The sequence below is a fragment of the Rhinoderma darwinii genome, chromosome 10 (assembly GCF_050947455.1).
Source record: "Rhinoderma darwinii isolate aRhiDar2 chromosome 10, aRhiDar2.hap1, whole genome shotgun sequence".
NCBI lineage: Eukaryota > Metazoa > Chordata > Amphibia > Anura > Rhinodermatidae > Rhinoderma > Rhinoderma darwinii.
The window spans coordinates 29,883,784-29,908,674 of NC_134696.1; the positions used below are offsets into that span (position 1 = coordinate 29,883,784).

At 43.6% G+C, this 24,891-nt stretch overlaps 1 protein-coding gene across 2 annotated transcripts in view; it reads left to right on the forward strand.

The window, feature by feature from the left end:
* The first annotated feature begins 338 nt into the window (after window positions 1-338).
* Window positions 339-24,891, forward strand: part of RER1 (retention in endoplasmic reticulum sorting receptor 1) — a 29,929-nt gene continuing 5,376 nt past the window's right edge. Inside the window, exons 1-2 of one of the 2 annotated variants that reach the window (XM_075840957.1) lie at window positions 339-439; window positions 13,515-13,602. In XM_075840957.1, coding sequence (XP_075697072.1) covers window positions 13,522-13,602 — 81 coding nt within the window. In that variant the 5' untranslated portion in view covers window positions 339-439; window positions 13,515-13,521. Of the gene's footprint in view, window positions 440-690; window positions 763-13,514; window positions 13,603-24,891 lie in introns of those variants that run through there. The other variant, XM_075840958.1, reaches the window with a different exon arrangement.

Consider the following 24,891-nt stretch of genomic DNA (forward strand, 5'->3'; position numbering starts at 1 on the left):
CATATGAAACCAAGGACAGTACACCTGGAATTATCTCCTGGATTCATTTAGGTTACTCGTAAGGTTTTTTTTTTTACTAACTATTGCCGTTAAGGCCGGTTTTGATATGGTCATGGTTTAAGCACTAAACCCCAGCCGCATGGCGACATGCCAGAGGCTACAAACCTAGGGACAGGTTCCCTTTAAGAGCACATAATTTATTTTTCTATATATAGGACAAAAAACAAACAAACAACAACATAATATTTAATGGCGGTTGTTGCCTTTAGGGCATTGATTGGAAACCACTGCAATCAGGCAGGACATGAGTAGAGCACCGAGCAGCCTAGAGTAATCTATCGCGTTCGACGCTCTGCTGCTCCTGTCTGCAGGTGGGTTGGGCTTGTGACGTGTAGGTTCAGGAGCTCTCGGCAGTTCCGACTCGGACAAGGGAAGACAGGTATGAACGATTTAGGCCTCTTTTGATAGACGAGTTCATTAAATCGCACCGATAGATCCCCGCGCACTCGCCACTGTGTCGTAATGTATCCGTATTTATTGCTCCTTCATTTCCCGGGTAACCAACCCTCGCCCTGCCTCGTCGGCATATACCTTACGACAGCCGGAAGTGAGTTGGTTGGTGCAAAGGCATGCTGGGAAATGTAGTGAAGCAGTCAAGCTCCGTACGTTGTATGTATGTCCCGGAAAACTACATTTCCCAGCTATCACCGCGCTTTTAGGGAAAAAGAATTCAGATCACCCTGTTCTGTGTGAATTGTCAGGGTAAGGCTGACGTTATTTCGCATTATGTCGGGTGTCGTAGTCCTGGGGATATGGGTATAGTTCTAGAAGGGGAGAGGGTCCAGCCGGGCACATGTAGGGTGTCCTTGCATTTGATTGACGTATAGTGCTGTAGCTCTGCTTCCATTAACCTTCTAACTAGCCACCAGTAACTGTTGTATGTGTGGCCTGAGATTTTTATGTCTTCTTAAGCCTGCTGAATTTGCAGACAGTTTCTATTATTTGACTTGTGACATGTAAGTCTGCAGGGCCATCATTCTGAAGCTGAAACCACATATAATACACATGGTGTAGGCTGTGGGTCAATGGCGGCGGTCACTGGAGCGCATACGTTGGAAGCCGTGGTAACGATTTCACAAACCTGTGTATGTCGTGATAAGCTACAGGGGGGCGTAGGAAAATTGTGAAAATGGGATCCTGTTTTATGTAAATACATTTTATTTATTGTGCGAAAAAAAAGTTGAGTAAATTTCTTACATGCGTTCATTCCCTCACCATTTTCAATACCTCTGCTGGCTGTTCGTGAATCGGAACATTCATTATTTACATCCAGAGGCCGGAAACTGGTACAGGTCTAGTCTTGTCTGCAACAAAATTTGCTACAATTGTATCCGGTCTCGTGACATCTTTCAGTTGAGGCCTTGTTCAGACGTGGCAAAATTGTTGCAGATTTCCTGTCCATATTCTGAACCTGTAATTAATTTGTGGCAGAAGATATATATATATATATATATATATATATATATATCTCCAACGTGCTCTATTTGGCACAGATTTCTTCAAGATTTTTTTGCAGATTGCCTCGTCTGGATACAATCGTAGTAAATTCAGCGGTGATCGGGTCTAGGTCTGTATGGGTTTTCGGTCCCTGGATGTCCTCATAGATAATAACTTTCACTGACCGCAAATGTCAAGAAAACTCAAACACAAGGTATAATAAAGGGGTTCTCTGGGACGTTCACATCGATGGTCTATCCTTAGACCATCAATGTTTGGTTGGTGGGGGTCAACTTCTGGGACACCCAACGATCAGCACGCTGCAGGGGGCTACGGGGCGAGCTGCAGTACCGTACACTGCCGTCTGTATGGATGAGCTGCTGGGCCAGCGTACGCACTGACCCCTTTATTGTGCTGATGAGCACAAGTACTGGAGAGCGTCCTTAAGGAGCAGTCGCACCTGGAATAAAAATATTCCACAAAATCTGCAGCAGTTGTTCATATTTGCTACGGATTTGTGTTGCGGTATTTGACATCACATTGAAGTCTATGATTAAATTCTGCATCTAAAAACCGCAACAGAAAAATTGAAGCCACGTATTTGTTGCGGCTACATGGTGTAAAGTTCCACAGCGGATTTTTCAGCAACGAAAATCAACATCTAATCGGTGGGCAATTTGTAGTACGAGCAGATAAGGAATGAAGGGGTAGCAGCGCTTGCCTGAGCGCCGCGGCCCTTTCAAACCAGCTGATTGGCGGGGTTGCCGGGAGTCTGACCCCCACCAGTCAGATGTTGATGGCCTATCCTGAGGATAGGCCATCAATTTCTTATGACCTCCAGAACCTTTCATTATACAATGATTTCCCCAAAACATTTCTCGTGCAGCTGCAGGGAAAAAATTGGTATTTCGTGGCGACCAGTCAAATAAATGGGTGACGTGAAATAGATGGTCACAATGAGTCTTCCTTATTCGCTCTTTGCAGTGGCTCTCCGATCTGTCTGATAAAGTAGGAACATGGACAGGGTGGCCTAGTCTTTAATGTTTGATCTGTGGGGGTCCAAACACAAAGACCCCCACCAATCCTACACAGCTTCTGGTTTGGAGAGGTGAAAGCCAAAGGAGCTGCAGCGATCTCTCTCTAGCTCTGCAGCCCCTTTGTTCTTTGCATCTGAGGGGACCCCCTCTTGCTGCCTCATCAAATTATCAGGTTCCAGCTGTCATGTTTTTCCAGAACAGGTTTCAAAATGGAAGAAGTAATCGGATTGGTTACACTATCACTATGTTTGAGGCCCAATTTACGTCAGCCCTTGTACTATACCTCTGGTCACATGATGGGCACTGATTGATTTTTTTTTTCACAAAAAAGGTGCCAGTCACAAGTCTCTTCTCTGCCAAAAGGTATGTGCTGTTATACAGCCTAACAATTGAGGGCCGTTCTGTTGGTGCATTAGCGCCCCTCTCTATTTAACATTAACTCGGGTAATGAGCCTCCCTCGACCTTTAAGGGGTATTCCCAGAATTGGCAATTATCAGCTATCCACAGGATAGGTGATCATTTTCTGACCCCTGGGAGGAGCCCAACGATCGTGAGAATGGGCGTCCCGAACACCCTGTTCCTCCTCACAGCTCGACTGCAGTGAGGAGGACATTGACTGGAGCCGTGGTCGAGCATGTATATGGCCGCTCCATTCAAAGTTTATGGTAATTGGTGGAAACAGTCGAGTACAGCGCTTGGCTGTTTCCGTAACTCCCATAGACATTTGAATAGAGCGGCGGGCAAATGATCAACCTCCGTTCCAATAAAACTCCTCCTCACTGCAGGGGTAATGCAGTGGGGGAGGATCTGGGGGTTCCGGAGCCCCTTTCTTATGATCGATAAGGTCCCAGCAATCAGACAATTATCACCTATTTTGTGGATATGTAATAATTGTTGATTCTGCGACAACCCCTTCAAAGGTGTTATCCCAACTGAACAACCTCTCCTTTAAAAGCTATGGACACCTTTGGCGCCATTTCTTATTTCTTGTATTTTTTTTGCCATTATTGCATTTCAACCGTGACGTGAGAACCCGGCTGTGATTATAGATAGTTTAGACACCACTGTAGATCGAGCCGTGAGATGGGCTCTGTCGGATTTGTCTGAGCACGGGGATTCTGCAGCCTGCTATGTACTAGAATACATTCAGGCTGCAGAAGCCCAACGCAGCAATGTTTTTTTTTTTTTTTTAATAACAACCAATTGTAAAAGTCCTAGCTCTGGTTTTTCGGGATACATGTCGCCAGCTTTAGACTATTCTTTTCCATGTGCAATATAAGGGCATACGGAGGTGGGTCTCCCTCTCGCCTCTAATTGTGTGAGCGGAGAGCCATTCCAGAAAGTGTCTCTACCTTTAGTGGAGCCGTAGTGTCTGTATTACTCAGACGACCCATTAATTTCATTATTTATCCTGCAATGCTGAAATGAAGACAAACCGGAAGTTTCTCCTCGTCATAAGTTTGTTGTCGGGGGGACCTTTCATGTGTGAAGGTGTTGTCCATCGTGCAAAACCAAGTGTATGTTTACCTAAGAGCAACGGTTTACAGATAGAATTAATCTCCATTAAAGGTTAAGTGACTATGTAAATACATTGCTGATCCTGAGTAATGTCCTATATTATGTAGAAAAGTGTAACTGTCCCAGCGCATTATAGGAGCTCTGCTACATTGTTAGGGGTGTGTCTGTCAGCAAGCCTGTCAACTGTTTCCAATAACAACCAGAAAATCTGCACACAACATGGTGGACCCCTACTGTGTCAGAAAGGGAAAGTCAGCAGCAGGAACGATCGTCACCAATCAGATTGTTGAATGAAAGCAATAACTTAATTGGTTAATATGGGTAATTGCTCCACTTTTCTTTGCACTAGTTTTTCCATGTTTTGTTTTTTGTTTTTTGCAGATAAAACCTATTTTTATCTGATGCATGAAACTGTACATAGATAATGTATAGGACTGAACGACTTCCACTGAAGCTGCAGCTTGACCATCGTTTTAGATACATCTTTTCCCCCTACAATTGAGATCTCCTATACTGTAGTGATACTGCTTTCTGCCTGGGACACCTGCAAACTTCATTTGAAAAAAAAAAATACAATTTGGGGCACGGGATATATAAAGACTGGTGATTCCTCTTCATAGTGTATTTCATCGTAGAAGGGGGAGTCCACCTCTTGACTTCAAACGAGTGCCCCTCTATCCCTTATTCTAGATGCATCAATTGTTTAGACATGAGGCATTGCATCCCTGACAGTGAAAGGGTTAAAGGTATAATCCGGTCAAACTTCTCAGGTGTGATCTATGTCCTATCAGAAGGTCCTGCATAGGACGATTATTCTGTACATGACTTTCTGCCTGACACTCGTGTGATGCTTCTTGTAGAGTAGAATGAAACATCTCAGGAGACACACATCACTGCTCTGTGCTACTGTCACAGAGCAGAAAGTCTCCCGTATCACAGGCTCTCGTATGTGAAGAACCTCCATCACATTATGTACATCACAGATCAAAGCCGTATCTCACCAATAGCATGGACTAATCTTGATGGCGACTTAAAGGGGTTCTCTTCTTTGGACAATCCCTACTTGTTAAAAGGGTCCCTTGACAATCAGTTTTCCCTGCTGGGACCCCCAACGATCAGCTTTAATCTGTGAGGAAACCTGGCAGTAAGTGTTCAATTTCCCTGCAGCACCACCACAGGGGAAATTAAGCATTACACACTGCCCATTCATATGAATGGGTTGTCTTTTGTAATACAGGACAGGTCCTCCGGAGCGATAGCTCTCCACTCTTGACAAGAGATGAGGATCCTGATCAGAGGACCCTACTAGTAACTCAGAATTTCCTAATAAAGTATATGAAAATGGGTTCTCTAAACGGACAACCCCTTTAAGCTGATTGTTATTCGGCATCAAATTGGGAACCCCCATAGGTTTACAGGAAGCTTTACAGGTAGTTGTCCATTAGCCTTCAGCACCAGTTTCACAGGATTCCCTGTTGATACAGAATACTTGGATGAGGGATGTAGGGTCAGGTCAATACAACGATAAATGTGTTATAGGGAAGTTCGTGTTGTCACCACCTCGTGTTCATACAGGACAGCGCTACTATGTTAGGGATAATAGTAATTGACAATTAGAAGAATTGTGAATGCAGCTCTGGGATATCAGTCTGGATCAATACAAGATACGTAATATAATGTATTTACAAAGTTACTCAACTTTTTATGTATGTTAATACTATATATAAACTGTAATATGCTGTTCAAATGGTGTACGCGCCTTTTCATTTATTCAAGGTGTCCTTCGCCGGTGTGTTGATTATCTTGCGTTGTAACTTGACAAAATGATCAGCCGTTTCTGCTGCTGGTGTTTCTTGTCAGTCCGGTTTCCGGAGATCCCAGTCTTAAGTAATTCCTACTTTTAATGGCATTTTGCCACCGACTGTTTACATCATTGCTACCTTTTTATTACTATTAGGACTCAAGAAGTTTTACCTGTGTCTGCAGCAGCTAGTGATACTATGTAGCTTGTATCTTCAATGGCGAATTTGTTATTTCAAGAGATGGCAGCAGCCATTTTCTGTGTAGAGGTAGATACGTGATGAGTATGTGAGGAATTTTATGATGACGCTTATTTTTCAGCGATTTCCGGTTTGGATTGGGATTAAAGGGAAACTCTGGAACCTCCCTTATTGAAACTCATTGGTCTCCGTATACGTAGGCAGTGTATTTTTCTCACTAATTGTTTTTAACATCAATGTTTTTTTTATTATAATTTTCAAATAAACAACAAATGTTACATAAAGTGCTTCATATACAAGTATACATCAATGCTTCAAAGTAGACCAACTTGCACGCAAACTTTTAACAGAGAACCAGAAACAAGGGGAGGTACAGGGGGGAAGGTTAGGAGGGAAGGGAAATTGCTGATATCTGTGTTATCTCCGTCTCCACTTTATGATATATTATCCAGGGATTCCAAAAGGCGACATAAGAAGCATATCTCTGTTGTCTTAGATAAAAAATGCGTTCATATACACAATGCGTTGACACCCTAGCTATTACCTCCTCTTGTGTGGGTGATATTGGAGACTTCCAGGCCTTAGCTATCAGTAACTTCGCTGTGAGCAAAACATGGCACACTAAGCGTCGGTGAATCGGCGGGAACTTTTCTATCTCCAAGGATAATAATGCTACCCCTGGCTCCTGGACAACAGGAATCTTCAAGACCTCTGATAGTAGTTGAAAAATGTTGGCCCAAAAGGTCCTCAGGTGGGGACATCCCCAAAATATATGATATAGCGAGCCCTCTTGACCACAGTTACGCCAACATAGGTTAGAGGTTTGAGGATATATCCCCGCCAGTTTGGTCGGAGTATAGTACCATCGCAACAGAACCTTATGGAAAACTTCCAAAAGGTTCATGCAAACTGAGGACTTCAAAGTCCATTTAATCGCTGTTTCCCATTGTGCCATAGAGAAAGATTTCCCCATGTCCCTTTCCCAGTTCAGAAAGTGTGCTCGCCTAGAAGTCTCCACATCCCCATTCATTGCATCATATATTCTAGCCGTAAGGTTGCTACCCCCCCAGCCAGATCCAGACAGAAGTGCCACCGCTGATTTGGATGCTTGGAGTCCGGTCAGAGGCGAGGACGTCAGATAAGATTTAATCTGAGTATATTTATAGATATCTCTCTCCGAAATCCCAAACTGTCTCTGAATGTTGTTAAAGGACTTCATCTCTTTCCCCAAAAATAGATCAGAAACGTACTGGATACCGTTCACCGGCCAGTGTTTGATTCCTAGGTTGGGGATTAATGTTTCAAGTACTCCCAACGGTATCTGAGTCGTGCCTCTCCCCGGAATCCCCGCGGGTTGCGCCATGAAATGAAGCCAACATTGTATTGCAACTTTAATTGTAGGGATGTTGGGAAGGAGAAGGTCAGGCCTCAAGGCATAGGCCATCAGTACTGTAGACAACGGCAGCCCCCCTATCAATTGTTGTTCGATCGCTGGCCAGCTAACTCCAGAAGAGCAAGTAAACCATTTTCCAGATTGTTTTACTACAAATGTTCTATGATATGCTAAGAGATTAGGTACTCCCAGCCCCCCTCTATGCCTCCGTTTCAACAGGAGGGACGTTGCTATTCTAGGCCTCCTTCCTCCCCATAAAAAGTTTTGAAGCTGCTTCTGGAACCTAGAGAACCATATTTGAGGTATAGGGATTGATAGGGTGCGTAAGTAGTATAATATTTTGGGTAGTATGAACATCTTATAGCACACATTGCGTCCTAACCATGAAGGCTCGTGCAAAGCAATTTGATCCAATTCCCTCTGTAAGGACGTTAGAAGAGGATCAAAATTTATTTTGGGAAGTTGCGACAAGGGGTAGCTGATTTGAATTCCCAGATAAGGAATTGAAGAGTTTTCCCATAGATATGGGAACTCAGTTATTATAGATTGTTTCAGGGACGGAGAGATGAAAATCCCAAGAATTTGAGATTTAGATGCATTCACTTTATAGTAGGATACTAATCCAAATTTAGAGATGACTTGAGAAATTTCCCTTAGGGAGGATAAAGGGTCAGTGATGGTCAAAATTATATCATCTGCGAATAGTCCAATTTTATGTTGTCGACACCCTACTGGGATACCCCGAATCAGCAAGTTAGATCTTATAGATTCTGCTAATGGTTCCATAACTAGCGTAAACAATAAGGGGGACAGCGGGCACCCCTGCCTGGTACCATTAGTAATATTAAAGGGGGTAGATAAGTAACCATTAGAGAGAACTTTAGCTGTAGGTAGAGTATATAGTGCCTGGATAGCCTTAAATATGTTCCCCTCGAATCCAAATTTCATCAACGTCGAAAATGTGAACCCCCAGTGTATTCTATCAAACGCCTTCTCTGCATCCAGGGTAAGGAGGAGAGAAGGCGCTCGAGACAGACTTATTTTAGTTATAAGATCTATTACCCTTCTAGTTCCATCCGGAGCCTGCCTCCCCTTCGTGAATCCCACCTGATCCGAATGTACTAATGTGGGTAAAATGTCAATCAAGCGGGTGGCTATAAGTTTAGCGTATAATTTAGTATCACAATTAAGGAGGGAAATGGGTCTGAAGTTGGCCGGGATTGTAGGGGATTTCCCAGGTTTAGGGATAGTCACTATCGTGGCTTCCAGCATCTCTCGGGGCATATTACCTTCTGACATTGCCTTATTAAAGACTGCGGTTAGATGGGGGGCGAGAATGGTATTAAAGGTTCTGTAATATTCGTTGGAGAACCCATCCGGACCAGGGGATTTGTTGGATTTAGATAAATTTATAATTTTGGACACCTCTAAAAGTGATACCGGAGCGTTTAACCTGGATAGTTGATCCGGGGATACGGAAGGCAACTGAACCGACTCTAAAAAGGTTTGGATTTCTTTATCCAAAGGTTGTGGAGTTTGGGGATCAGACTTCAAGTTGTATAGTTTAGAATAATAGGAGCTAAATTGATCTGCTATAGTTTGTGGGTTAGAGATCCTAGACCCATCTGCTGGATCAACTCAGGCCTCATGCACACGACCGTAAAAACACCCGTTATTGCGGGTCGTTATTACGACCCGCAATAACGGGCTCATAGGCTTCTGTTAGCCACGGGTACCTTCCCGTTTGCTCACGGGAAGGTACCCGTGCCGTTAAAAAAGATAGAACATGCCCTATTTCATGCCGTAATAACGGCACGGGCATCCCATAGAAGTCTATGGGGCTCCCGTAATCATGGGTGGCTCCGTGTGTTCACCCGTGATTACGGGAGCGTTGCGAGGTGAGGCGAGGTCAGGGGACTACCCGGTCTGCAGGCCACAGCCCAGTGGCGTAACTACCGCCGGGACTACAATGAAAACTATGGCAGAGCGGGGAGGTATCTCCCCGCTCTGCCATAAACAAAAGACATGTATCCCCTATCCTGTAAAAAATAAAAATAAAAGACGTTCATACTTACCGACAACTTCCTGCTTCTCCAGTCCGGTCTCCCGCCCGTTGCCTTGGTGACGCGTCCCTCTCGACATCCGGGCCGACGTCCTGGATGACGTTTCAGGCCATGTGACCGCTGCAGCCAATCACAGGTCAATCACAGGCTGCAGCGGTCACATGGACTGCCGCGTCATCCAGGGATGTCGGGCTGGATGTGAAGAGAGGGACGCGTCACCAAGACAACGGCCGGGTAAGTATGAATTTCTTTAACTTTTATTACAGAAAGGGCTGTCCCTTCTCTCTATCCTGCACTGATAGAGAGAAGGGGCTGCCGATTAGTGCAGTGCTATTTTGCTGCCAAAAACGTGCTCGTAAATACGGGTGGAATACGTGTGACACCGGACCCATATTTACGAGCACGGGTTCGTAAATACTGGTGCAAAACGGGTGGAATACGTGTGACACCGGACCCGTATTTACGCCAGTATTTACGGGTGTGAAAAAATACGGTCGTGTGCATGAGGCCTCAGTGAGTGATTTTAGTTTTTTGCTGACGTTGTTTAATTTTATTCGCCATCAGTTTACTGGACTTATTATAAGAAGTATAGTAGTTTAATCTTAAGGCAGCAATCTTTTTATCAAATTCGTCTATAAGGAGGGCCTGCAGCTTCCTTCTAAGGGTCATGAGTTAGTTATGCAATGACGAAGATGGATTTAGTTGGAGTTCCTGTTCCGCAGAACGTATATCAGACAGTAAAGAAGTCAGAGCAGCCGTTTTCATTTTTTTATATTGTGCCCCTTGCTGTATCAAGAACCCCCTCATAACCGCCTTATGTGCATTCCATAGAGTGAATGGGTTTAGGTCCGGGGAACCATTCAAAAGAAAATATTCTTGTAATTGGGAGTAGATTTTTTCCTTATATTTGGGAAGACTAATAAGAAAATTGTTGATCCGCCATGAGGATCTTGGTAAGGGGGCAGGCCCTAAAGAGAGAAGGAGATATGAGGGGGCGTGATCCGACCAAGTTATCTGTCCTATCTCAGAAGCTTTAATCCCTGCTATAGAATTCCTATCCACCAAGAAAAGATCTATTCTAGAAAATGATCGGTGTCTTGTGGAATAAAAAGTATATTCTCTAGAAGAAGAATTCATACATCTAAACGTGTCATATAAATCTTCCTTAAGTAACCATGGGGTCAGAGTCGGGGGAGATCTTCTCCCCTGTTTAGTAGAGTCCCATTTAGCGTCCGGGATTATATTGAAGTCCCCACAGACTATAAGTTTCCCTTGCATAATTTTGCGAATTTTGCGCATAGTCTTGCTGAGGAAACGTACTTGTGACGTATTGGGAGCATAAATATTAGCAATAGTGATGGGACAGTTGTTAAGCAGACCTACCAGTATCAAAAATCTCCCCCGCTCATCATTAATGGAAGACTGCAATTGAAAGGATACTGTGTCCTTAAAACCTATCATCACTCCCGCCCTTTTCTTATCAGCATTAGAGAGGTAAATTAGTGGAAATTTTGGATGAGTAAATTTGGGACAATGGTCTTTGGCAAAATGTGTCTCTTGTAGACAGATTATATCAGAGTTGGAAGCCAAAGCATCCTTCCACACCGAAGCTCTCTTGAAGGGTGAATTTAGCCCTCTGGTGTTCAGAGATACAAATTTAACCGCCATAAATAATACATGTAAAATGCTTCATATGAATTAAAACCCATATTCGAGCTAGGATAGGATCATAACATAACCTGCCTGGTATATATGACAATAATCGTATAACAGCAATTTTAAGGAAGGAGGACAGGGAAGGAAGGTAAAAACTTGGAAACTGTAACAAGAATAACATCACGTAGTGAGAAAGTAACTCTGCCAGATATCCGGCTGAGAGTCACCGAAGACAAGTGGGGAAAAAGTCTACTTGGACACCATCTCGACCTCCATGTAGCAGCCAATACCCCGGGACGTTTAAGGACGAGATTTCCCAATCCACTCCGGTGAGAGTCTCGAGGGGGACCTTCTAGTAGGAACTGTATTGGGCAGAATAGGCGTCAGTCCCCATTTATGAAGCAGGGCCGATCCTTCCTCTATATCCCCCATGGTATGCAGGACTCCATTCCTATACACCAGTAATTTGGTAGGGAATCCCCATCTGTATCCCACGTCGTTCTTCCTTAGCGCCAGTGTAAGAGGCAGAAATTTCCTCCTAGTTTGCAGGGTCGTTTGGGAGAGATCCGCATAGATGTGTATCTTTTCATAAGGTACAGGTAAAGCCGGTAATCTTCGTGCCGCAGACATGAGGGAATCCTTGGTATTATAAAAATGAATCCTTGCTATCACATCTCGTGGCAAATCAGCAGAAATAGATTTAGGTTTAGGGAGCCTATGGGCTCTATCTATGATAAGATCCGCAGGTTTGGAATTAGGCAATACATCCTTAATAAGTTGCTGTAAGTAAGCGGTGAGGTTGGAAGGTTGGACGGACTCTGGAATTCCTCTAAATTTGACGTTATTCCGTCTATTGCGATCCTCCAAATCAGCCAACTTGTATTTTAAAGCTTGCATTTCTTCCTCCAAAGACACATGAGCATCCACTATATCGTTATGTGCGTTAGTGAGTTCACTCATTTTTGTCTCCACGTGGTCTACTCGGTCTCCTAAGTCGTCAATAGCGTTGGAGAGTTTAGTGGTGAATCCTAATAAATCGTTGTGAAAGGAGCCTCGGAGGGCTAATACCATATTTTTTATAAAGGCTTCTGAAGCCGCTTGATCCGATGAGGGTATATCTTCAATGGCCACAGACTGTGTAAATATATCTTCCACCCTAGGAGCTTGTGCAATTGTAAGTCCTGCAGGACTGGGGGGAGGAGACTCCTCTGATACACGAGGTGAGGACGCCATCTTAGATATGGGGCTATTTGATAGTGCAGCAAAGCGTCCTTTCCCTATGGTTGCCTCTTTAGGCGATTCTGCTTCCCCTTCCCCCCAGGGCACAGACTCACCCTCGGCTGTCGTCTTAGAGGGGTTGGCGTCCCAATCTCCTTCAGGCAAGGTAGGAGAGGCTGGCGGGACGTTGGTCTCGGAGGTTGTCTCGCCGCCATGCTTGCTTTCCCTGGCGGGGAAGAAGTCTGTGAGACGTTTAGGTCCCGTTTTCGAGGACTTCGTCCGGGTCATCATGCTGCCGCGGTTTCCAGAGGTGAGAGGGTTGTCAAACCGGAGGTATGTATCGTCGCTAATGTCGTAGCTGAGAGGTCTCGGAGCGGAGCTCAGGGAGATGCGACCGCTCTGTTCGGCATCCAAGACACGCCCCCCTCACTAATTGTTTTTAAAGACCTTTCTATCCTTGCTGAAACGCAATCATGCACCAACTTCCTGATGAGCTAGTCACCTGCCAATCTGAACAGAACTGCAGTATAAAGCATGGGGGAGAGCAGCAACCTGAGCCTGTGATGAGCCAGGAGTTTCAGCTTACTTTAGACTTTAACAGACAATGTAGCTAAGTTGCAGTGTGTGATCAAAGCTGAATCTTCGGTGTCATGCACATGACCGTATTGGGTTTTCGGTTCGCAAAACCACGGGTACGTTAAGGTCCATCAGACCACAAAAAACCCTTGTTGTGTCCTCAGGACTCACGGATCCGTAACCATTCACCAGTATTGGGGAATCCGCAGATCCGGTCGTGTGCATGGCGCCTTAACGTGGTTGAGCCATCTTGACGACCCCTTTCCATACGCCTTCATTCTTTAAAGTACGTGTCCAGATAGGACACCCTTAAAATAGAACTGGGCTAAAAAGCAGTCAACCCCAAAGACTTTTCATAGCAGGTAGTAGTTAAAAGCATGAATGGCTGATAGGTGTCCCTAAAACAAGGAGACTAGCCGTATTATGTGTAACATCTGTATGTATGTGTATAAATATGTCTCTCCAAATAATTATATTCTGATGACTTCTGAGCTTACGCGTTTTGTATTGCATTTCTTTTACTTCATCCAGTTGTCTTTCATTGTGTTTGCACAGAAACAGAATGTCGGAAGGAGACAGCATCGGAGAATCAGTACATGGCAAGCCCTCAGTGCTGTATCGCTTCTTCACAAGGATAGGGCAGGTAGGTGACGTGCTGAACAATTATACCGGCTTTTTACTTAGTTTTTTGTTTTTTTTCCTGTGTAGATCAGTGGTGTTTCTATGTGTATGTACTACGATAATATCCATTTTTATTTTTTTTAAATGATCTTTCTGAATGGTAGTTACTATTGTTAAACTTCCCATAGAATTTAGTTGTGTTTTTTTTAGCAGATTCCACTGGAATAGATGTCTGAGGGAGGAAATAGACCAGGCAGGTTGCATTTTAACTGTCCAATTTTATTGTGCTCCCCGTCCTTTCAAAAACCAGAGTAGGGCCGCTTTCACACGGCAGTATTTTGAAGCCAAAACCAGGAAGAACTTACACAGACCAGCATAAGGATCAGTTCACACAGGTTTTTTTTGGCACTGATTGTGACGCGTAAACCGCCCCCAATCTATTTCAACGGGAGGCAATTTTTTTTTCCCCCGGGCAGCTTTTGGCCGCTCGCAGAATAAGAAGAAATTAGCGTGCTCCCTATTGCAGTGGTTTCTGCCTCTGACCTCTCAACGGGAGGCAGAAAAAACCCACGGCACTAATTTCTGAGTGTTTTTCGCAGCCTTTTTGCCCTTGATTATTGTATTACATTCATTGGCTGTGGGTGAAAAACACAGGGAAAAAAAGTGCAGGCAGTTCAAAATCTGCCTCGAAATTACTGAAAGCAGGTTTTTTGTGCCTGCAAAATACTCTGTGTGAACTAGGCCTAATGGGAAGATTTGCACCTCTTCCGTGTTTTGGATCCACTTCTGGTTTTGGCTTACAAATACTGATGCAAAAAACCTGTACGGCGGATGTCGCTTAACCCCTTAACGCTCCAGGACATACTATTATGTCATGGTAACTGCATAGATCGCGCTCCATGACATAATAGTATGTCATGGATGAAGCACGGCGCCGTTCACGGGGCGCGTTCATGAGCTGTGATAGCTGCTGTTTCCGACAGCAGGTGATCACTGCTCAGTTTGCAGGGACCGATCGCGCTGGTCCCCGCCGATTAACCCCTCAGAAGCCGCGTTCAATGGCGATTGCGGCTTCTTAAGGGTTAAACTGCCATCGACGGCCCGCTACATAATAGCGGGTGGCAATGGCTACTATGGCAACCGGAGTCCTAACAATGGACTCCGGCTACGCCATCTACGGAAGCCTAGTGGATCCTGACAGTCAGGACCTACTATGCTTGCTGTCAGTGATTAGCTGACCGCTCCAATACACTGCACTACGCATGTAGTGCAGTGTATTAGAATAGCGATCAGGGCCTATTGCCCTCAAGTTCCCTAGTGGGACAAAGTAAAAAAGTAAAACAAAAGTTGTGTAAAAGTAAGAAAATAAAAGTAAAAATCCCCCTTTTCCCATATCGGTCTTTTATTATTAAAAAAAAAAAATAAATGAACAAATTAAACTACATAATTGGTATCGCCGCGTCCGTAACGGCCTGAACTACAAAATTATTTCGTTATTTATCCCGCGTGGTGAACGCCGTAAAAGAAAATAATAATAAACCGTACCAGAATCACAGTTTTTTTGGTCACTTCACCTCCCAAAAAATGGAATAAAAAGAGATCAAAAAGTCGCATGTACCGAAAAATGGTACTGATCGAAACTACAGTTCGTTACGCAAAAAACAAGTCCTGGCACGACTTTCTTGATGGAAAAATAAAAAAGTTCTGGCTCTTAGAATAAGGGAACACAAAAAGTGCGTTTTTACAAAAAGTATTTTATTGTGCAAACGCCATAAGTCATAAAAAAAAACTATAAACATCTGGTATCGCCGTAATCGTATCGCCCCGCAGAATAAAGTGAATGTGTCATTTATAGCGCACGGTGAACGCTGTAAAAAAAATAATTGTATAATAAACAATAATAGATTTGCTGTTTTTTAGTCATCACGCCTCTCCTTAAAAATAGAATAAAAAAACTGATCAAAAAGCCGCATGCACCCCAAGAAAACTACAATGGATTCCTCAAGGGGTCTAGTTTCCAAAATGGGGTAACTTTTGGGGGGTTTCCACTGTTTTGGCACCACAAGACCTCTTCAAACCGGACATGGTGCCTAATAAAAAAGAGGCCTCAAAATCCACTGGGTGCTCCTTTGCTTCGGAGGCCGGCGCTTCAGTCCATTACCGCACTAGGGCCACATGTGGGATATTTCTCTAAACTGCAGAATCTGGGCAATCGATATTGAGTTGCGTTTCTCTGGTAAAACTTTCTGTTTTACAGAAAAAAATTGAATAAAAAGGATTTTCTGACAAAATAAATATGTACTTTGCTCTAAATTCCTGTGAAACACCTAAAGGGTTAATAAACTTTCTATATGCTGTTGTGAATACTTTGAGGGGTCTAGTTTCTAAAATGGGGTGTTTGATAGGGGTTTCTAATATATGGGCCCCTCAAAGCAACTTCAGAACTGAACTGGAACCTAAAAAATATGAGGCAATACTTCACTTCTTACATTATACTGATAATGAGCCGTGCCCACCCCGAGATGACCCCAGTTTTGACCGTTTGTATAAACTGAGACCCCTATAAGACCGTTTCAGTGCCCGGTTTTCCAAAGCATACACCCACCAGAAGTGTATTTCTATTGATGAGTCCCTGATACATTTTAAAGGGAGGGTTCAATTACGCCAGTACCTGCCGGGTAAGAGGGCAAGGTATGGCGTGAAGATGTATAAGCTGTGCGAGAGTGCATCAGGGTATACCTACAGATTTAGGATATATGAAGGGAAGTTCACCAGTGCTCAGCCCCCAGAATGCCCCCCCCTTACTGGGAGTTAATGCAAAAATTGTGTGGGATTTGGTGCGCCCACTGCTGGACCAGGGTCACCACCTCTACCTGGATCAAACAAGAAGGGGTGAGAGCAGGGCACAATCTAGCAGCAACATATTGTGTGTCAAGGACAAGAGAGATGTCACACCAGTACCCATGTACCTGTACAGACACCCCCAAACCAGACTGCATCCTGGACTACAATAGGTACATGGGAGGGGTGGACTTGTCAGATCAAGTATTGAAGCCCTACAGCGCCATGCGGTGTGGTATAAGAAGCTGGCCGTGCACATCATACAGATGGCTTTGTACAACGCGTACAGTACGTGCTACGTTGATGTGCAGGCCAGACGGGAACTTTCCTGGAATTTCAAGTGGTGGTTCTCAAGAAACTAATTTTTAGGGACCAAGAAGGGGGGGCACCCAGTACTTCTGGAAGCGAGGCCACACGCATCGTACCAGGGAAACACTTTCCAGGGGAAGTTTCCCAAAGTGGCAAGAAAGGTAAAAGTCAAAAGAGGTGCAAAGTCTACTATAAGAGGGGGATAAGGGAGGACACAATATATCAATGTGACACGTGTCCCGAAAAACCAGGGCTCTGTATGAAAGTTTTTTAAAATTTATCATACATCCCTTGATTTTTAATCTACCACAGTTTTACTTACCCTGATGCACTCCGCACAGCTTATCCCCCTCATCTTTCCCTTCTGAGCCCTGCTGTGTGCCCAGGCAGCTGATAACAGCCACATTGAGGGTATTGCCATACCCTGGAGAACCCACATTACAGTTTATAGGGTGTATATCTCTGGTGGCTCATGCGGGGCACAATATATTGGACACTGAAATGGAATATATATATATATATATATATATATATATATACACACAGTGGAGGAAATAAGTATTTGATCCCTTGCTGATTTTGTACGTTTGCCCACTGTCAAAGTCATGAACAGTCTAGAATTTTTAGGCTAGGTTAATTTTACCAGTGAGAGATAGATTATATAAAAAAAGAAAATCACATTGTCAAAATTATATACATTTATTTGCATTGTGCACAGAGAAATAAGTATTTGATCCCCTACCAACCATTAAGAGCTCAGCCTCCTCCAGACCAGTTACACGCTCCAAATCAACTTGGTGCCTGCATTAAAGATAGCTCTTACATGGTCACCTGTATAAAAGACTCCTGTCCACAGACTCAATCAGTCTGACTCTAACCTCTACAACATGGGCAAGACCAAAGAGCTTTCTAAGGATGTCAGGGACAAGATCATAGACCTGCACAAGGCTGGAATGGGCTACAAAACCCATAAGTAAGGCGCTGGGTGAGAAGGAGACAACTGTTGGTGCAATAGTAAGAAAATGGAAGACATACAAAATGACTGTCAATCGACATCGATCTGGGGCTCCATGCAAAATCTCACCTCGTGGGGTATCCTTGATCCTGAGGAAGGTGAGAGCTCAGCCGAAAACTACACGGGGGGAACTTGTTAATGATCTCAAGGCAGCTGGGACCACAGTCACCAAGAAAACCATTGGTAACACATTACGCCATAATGGATTAAAATCCTGCTGTGCCCGCAAGGTCCCCCTGCTCAAGAAGGCACATGTACAGGCCCGTCTGAAGTTTGCAAATGAACATCTGGATGATTCTGAGAGTGATTGGGAGAAGGTGCTGTGGTCAGATGAGACTAAAATTGAGCTCTTTGGCATTAACTCAACTCGCCGTGTTTGGAGGAAGAGAAATGCTGCCTATGACCCAAAGAACACCGTCCCCACTGTCAAGCATGGAGGTGGAAACATTATGTTTTGGGGGTGTTTCTCTGCTAAGGGCACAGGACTACTTCACCGAATCAATGGGAGAATGGATGGAGCCATGTACCGTCAAATCCTGAGTGACAACCTCCTTCCCTCCTCCAGGACATTAAAAATGGCTCGTGGCTGGGTCTTCCAGCACGAAAATTACCCAAAACATACAGCCAAGGCAACAAAGGAGTGGCTCAAAAAGAAGCACATTAAGGTCATGGAGTGGCCTAGCCAGTCTCCAGACCTTAATCCCATCGAAAACTTATGGAGGGAGCTGAAGATCCGAGTTGCCAAGCGACAGCCTCGAAATCTTAATGATTTACAGATTATCTGCAAAGAGGAGTGGGCCAAAATTCCATCTAACATGTGTGCAAACCTCATCATCAACTACTAAAAATGTCTGACTGCTGTGCTTGCCAACAAGGGTTTTGCCACCAAGTATTAAGTCTTGTTTGCCAAAGGGATCAAATACTTATTTCTCTGTGCACAATGCAAATAAATATATATAATTTTGACAATGTGATATTTTTTATTTTTTTTTACATAATCTATCTCTCACTGGTAAAATTAACCTAGCCTAAAAATTCTAGACTGTTCATGTCTTTGACAGTGGGCAAACTTACAAAATCAGCAAGGGATCAAATACTTATTTCCTTCACTGTATGTGTGTATATATATATATATAATAGAAAATTTCAAATCACACTGCACCATCTGCTGCGCATTACCTTTTAGACAATACCTGTGGGATCAAAATGCTCACTACACCTCTAGATGAATGTCTTAAGGGGTGTAGTTTCCAAAATGGGGTCACTTCTGGTGGGTTTCCCTTGCTTTGATACTTCTGGGGCTCTGCAAATGCGACATGGCACCCGAAAACCAATCCAGCAAAATCTGGACTCCAAAGAACACCTAGCGCTCCTTTCCTTCTGAGCCCTCCCATGGGCCCAAACGGCAGTTTATCACCACAAATGGGATATTGCCGCACTCAGGAGAAATTGGGCAAGAAAATGGGGCATTTTAGTTCTTGTGAAAATAAGAAATTTTGGTAAAAAATTACATCTTATTGGAAAAAATTTTCATTTTTTAAATTTCACAGGCCAATTCAAATATGTGCTGTGAAAAAACAGTTTGGTCAAAATGTTAACCACAACCATAAATGAATTCCTTGAGGGGTGTAGTTTCCAAAATGGGGTCACTTTTGGGGGATTCCTAATGTTTTTTTGGCACCAACACCTCTTCAAACCTGGCATGCTGCCTAAAATATATTCTAATAAAAAAGAGGCCTCAAAATGCACTAGGTGCTTCTTTGCTTCTGGGGCTTGTGTTTTAGTTCACGAGCGCACTAGACACATGTGGGACAGTTCTAAAAACTGCAGAATCTGGACAATACATATTTAGTAGTGTTTCTCTGGTAAAAAACCTTGGAAAAAATTGAATAAAATTGAAATTCAGCAAGAAAAATTAAATTTGCAAATTTCACCTCCAATTTGCTTTAATTCCTGTGAAATTCCTAAAGGGTTAAAATAAACTTTCTATATGCTGTTTTGAATACTTTGAGGGTTCTAGTTTTCAAAATGGGGTGTTTTAGGGGGGTTTCTAATACATAGGCCCCTCAAAGCCACTTCGGAACTGAACAGGTACCTTAAAAAAAGGCTTTTGAAATTTTCTTAAAAATATGAGAAATTGCTGTTTATGTTCTTAGCCTTGTAACGTTCAAGAAAGATAAAAGAATGTTCAAAAAACGATGCCAATCTAAAATAAACATATGGGAAATGTGAACCAGTAACTATTTTGGCTGGTATAACCGTCTGTTTTACAAGCAGATGCATTTAAATTCTGAAAAATGCTATTTTTTTTTAAATAAATTTTTCTCTAAATTTTGCAATTTTTCACAAACACTGAATATATCGAACAAATTTTACCACTAACATAAAGCCCAATGTGTCGCGAGAAAACATGCTCAGAATCGCTTGGGTAGGTTTAAGCATTCCGACGTTATTACCACATAAAGTGAAATATGTCAGATTTCAAAAATGGTCTCTGAGCCTTAGGCCTTAGTTACACGAACGTGTGCGTTTTTCGCGCGTAAAAAAAGCATAGTTTTGCGCGTGTTGCAGTTCCGTGTGTCATAATTTATTTGGTGCGCGTGTGCGTTATTTTTGCGCGTATGCCATCCTTATGTCACGTGGTTTTGACGTATGCAAAATGAAATGAAGGAGGTGGATTTTCTTTTTCTCATCATTTCTTGAGCAACTGTTGCGCGAATCACACACGGCACACGGATGTGCTTCCGTGTGCTGTCCGTGATTTTCACGCACCCATAGACTTCAATGGGTGCGTGATGCACAAAAAACGCTCAAGTATAGGACATTCACGGAATGTCTGAATGGCCCTATTGACTTACATAGGTCCGCGCGACGTGCGTGATTTTCACGCGCTTATCATGGACGTGAAATACGCTGGTGTAAATCAGGCCAAAACAAGGCTGCGTCCTTAATGGGTTAAGAATGTAATCCGACACTGAATGCTACGCGCTGTGTGTAGATTGCTTCTTATTGAGTCCGGAGGGTCAATGCGAGTCCGGGTTATTCCAGAGCAAAGGTGGCTCTCTTCTATGGCTTATAGGGAGGAGGGGGGGGGTGGAGATCAGGGGACCCCCATCTAATACTTCAGAATAGATTAATAGGGCATTTTATAAAGTTTTCAGCCAGACTCCTTTTTTTTAAATTCAGGACGTTCTCTCGATAGATGAAGCTTGTTCCCGTACAGTAGTGATTACGTTATAAGGAATGTGCTGCTGTCTGTATGATTTTCATGAGACACGCCGCACTTGCCTATCGGTGTCACTCGGTGTCATTGTACCGCAGTGCTGGGATTATCCATTACTGTCTGGAAGACGTTAGAATAGCTTCAGGCTGTAAATTCTTCTCTGTCTGGGAATGGATAGTGTTAAATCTTGTGACGTGCCAGTGAGAATACACGTTCCCGAGCATTTATGTGCCTTCTGTCCTGCATTCATAATATACAAATACCGGGCTTGATTTTATGGTGTATGGACCATTGGGAAAAAGTGCAACAAGAATGGACCGGCCACTTAAAGTAGACCGATCTGTTGTGAGCAAAACACAAAAAGTGAATGTGGATGAAATTTTCAGACTTTTCCCCAGATATATTTCCTTATCCGAACAGCAGATTTCCCTCCGTATTACAGGGCGCAGGTTTTACTTTCATTTCAGCCGTGAGGTCCAAATCTAAGTATATTCTCCTTCTGTCCATCCTGGGAGAAACCATCTGTGAAGGGGGGAGCAGACTTTATACAGTATCTGAATGGCAGGTCTTGTCAGGATTCTGGGTGAGACAATAAATTAGTCTGTTTTGTCGATTTGCTGGTCCGGAGAATTCGAGAATCGATTCATCTGTTTTCTCATAAAACTGCCAAAAGCAAATCTCAAACCAGGTGAATTCTCCAATGCTTCCTAATGGGTGGCAAATCAATGACAATCAAATCGGGAAAATCTTTTCCTCACCTCCAGCCAAGAAGCCTGATCTTTACTCCATAAAGAATATTGTTGTTTATCAGCCATGTAATAAGATTTCCCTGTGTATTATGTAGCACAGCTAGAGGAGAATACAGCTGCTTACAAAGGGTTAATCTGCTAGAAGAGGATACAGCTGCTTGTAAAGAGTTAATGCGAGTCTCTCGCTACATAGAGGCAGAAGCGGTCACTGAGGAGAAAGCTGTGACAGGATTTACCTCTGCTGCTTTTTCCTCCTGCTGCTGCTCCATAATGCACATGAATCCATCTGACATTGCTTCTAATATAACCACATCCAGCATGAAGTTGGGCTCTGTTCACATCGCGCCTAAACTTTCGTCAGACGTATACGTCGGAATTATTTGCCAATGTATACCCGACAGATTCTCTGACCTATAGCACTGTGCAGGCATACTAGCCAAGAGGACACTCTTTTGGCCCCTGTCTGGTGTAATTGAGCCCTATAGATACGGTTGGCGTATACGCCGGGAGCTTCTCCCGCTGTCAAAGTAGGGCTCAGATGTGATGTGAACAGAGCCTGAGATAGCGGCTCAGATCTCACCTGTGTTTGCATGCCGGACTTTCCCAGCTTAGGAGCAGGAAGTCTCACAATGCGGTCAAAACTTCATGAGCGTTTGACTGTGTTGTTGCCTGAAGTCGTCTCCCTTGATTTGAGAGGTTTTATATTTTTGTCTTTTATTCATGAGGTTCCCGGGGAGGTGATGGGTCCTCTTAAAAGAGAATCTGTCACCAGGTTTATGCTACACTAAATATTACCTTTTAAAGGGGATATAATCACAGACCACTCCTTTTAATATGAGAGCCGCCGAGCCCATCCACTGATTGCCCCCGGTTTGGCTGTAGAGACACTCGGCAAACATGTCGGCCACTGCAGGGAAAATGTAGTATTACATGTAATGTGTGGGCAGACAGGGTCCACGTGAGCCAGAGGCGCTGCTTATTAACGGCTCTCTGCTCCGGCTCAGACCGCCACATGCCATAATAGCACATCTGAAAAGGGGTTATCGAGATGAAACCACCCCTATAATTGTTTCCTTCATCTTGATTCCGTACCCCCATTAAACAATCATTGCTTAGCTACCCATAGGTATTAAAGAGGCTCTGTCACCAGATTTTGCAGCCCCTATCTGCTATTGCAGCAGATCGGCGCTGCAATGTAGATTACAGTAACGTTTTTATTTTTAAAAAAAGAGCATTTTTGGCCAAGTTATGACCATTTTCGCATTTATGCAAATGAGGCTTGCAAAAGTACAAGTGGGCGTGTTGAAAAGTAAAAGTACAACTGGGCGTGTATTATGTGCGTACATCGGGGCGTGTTTACTACTTTTACTAGCTGGGCGTTCTGATGAGAAGTATCATCCACTTCTCTTCACAACGCCCAGCTTCTGCCAGTGCAGACACAGCGTGTTCTCCAGAGATCACGCTGTGACGTCACTCACAGGTCCTGCATCGTGTCAGACGAGCGAGGACACATCCGCACCAGAGGCTACAGTTGATTCTGCAGCAGCATCGGCGTTTGCAGGTAAATCGATGTAGCTACTTACCTGCAAATGCTGATGCTGCTGTAGAATCATCTGTAGCCTCTGGTGCCGATGTGTCCGACACGATGCAGGACCTGGGGCAGGAAGTGAGTAACGTCACAGATCTGCACTGTCACAAGCTGGGCGTTGTGAAGAGAAGTGGATGATACTTCTCATCAGAACGCCCAGCTAGTAAAAGTAGTAAACACGCCCCGATGTACGCACATAATACACGCCCAGTTGTACTTTTACTTTTCAACACGCCCAGTTGTACTTTTGCAAGCCTCATTTGCATAAATACAAAAATGGTCATAACTTGGCCAAAAATGCTCGTTTTTTAAAAATAAAAACGTTACTGTAATCTACATTGCAGCGCCGATCTGCTGCAATAGCAGATAGGGGTTGCAAAATCTGGTGACAGAGCCTCTTTAAATGGTGAGGGCAAAATGATTGTTCAACCAACAGCTATATTCTCCTAGTCTTCCATAAACATGCCCACGAATTCTGCCAGACTGACTGAGCGTGTTATCGGAAAGGTGGATAAGCAGCCGTAAGGCACTTCTTGAGGGGCTTCTATCTGGGCAAATAAAGCAGAACTTTTCTTCTCTTGAGACGTTGGGTCAGTAGGACAATCCCCATACACCGTGGAAGTTCGGAAGTTTATTATGATTTTGAATGGATCAGTTTCCAAATCTATTGTGTGTATGGCCAACAGGGCTGGCGGCTGCACCCAGCAAAGGCAGGGGCCACTGTGCTTTGGGATGCATCTTGCAGTCCACTACCCGGATAAAGCATTGCACGTTGAATTATAATCCGGCGCTGTGACCAGTGGAGCTAAGAACAGAAGAGGCAAGTCTGTAGATGGGCCTAAAAGGGTTAGACAGACCTGGGGCTCACTGCAACCCCTAAAGCTGGTTTCTTTAAGATAATTATATGATTGTCATTTCCCTAAAAACGGAGATTGTAGCGCTGTGATAAATGGATTCATCTCACGTCGCTTTTTGCACACTTGCTTTATCTGGAACGTCACAAAGAGCTTTATAGGATTATTTTATCGCTGTTCTGTAGAGCAGAGGCGTTATCTTCTGCCAAAGAACACGTCCGACTTTATATAAATAAATTTCGGAATGAAAATATATATACAACGTTCTTATATGTTATGTTTCAGTTGCTCGGTTTTCCTTGCTGTCAGTGAACAGGAACATTTATTTTGATGTATGCTAAATAAATAAAGCACTTTTAGTCTGCCATGGCTACAACAGTTTTACAGAATAATGCTTGAAATGGGCTTCATCAATTTTCGGCAAAGAATAATTCTATACGTAAGGAATTGTGCCAAATATATTAGGCTGCAGATGCCAGTTTGATATATTTGGTGGAATTTGAACCATTTCTTCCAGTTCATAAATGAACTTAAAGAGGCTCTGTCACCAGATTTTGCAACCCCTATCTGCTATTGCAGCAGATCGGCGCTGCAATGTAGATTACAGTAACGTTTTTATTTTTTTAAAACGAGCATTTTTGGCCAAGTTATGACCATTTTTGTATTTATGCAAATGAGGCTTGCAAAAGTCCAAGTGGGCGTGTTTAAAGTAAAAGTCCAAGTGGGCGTGTA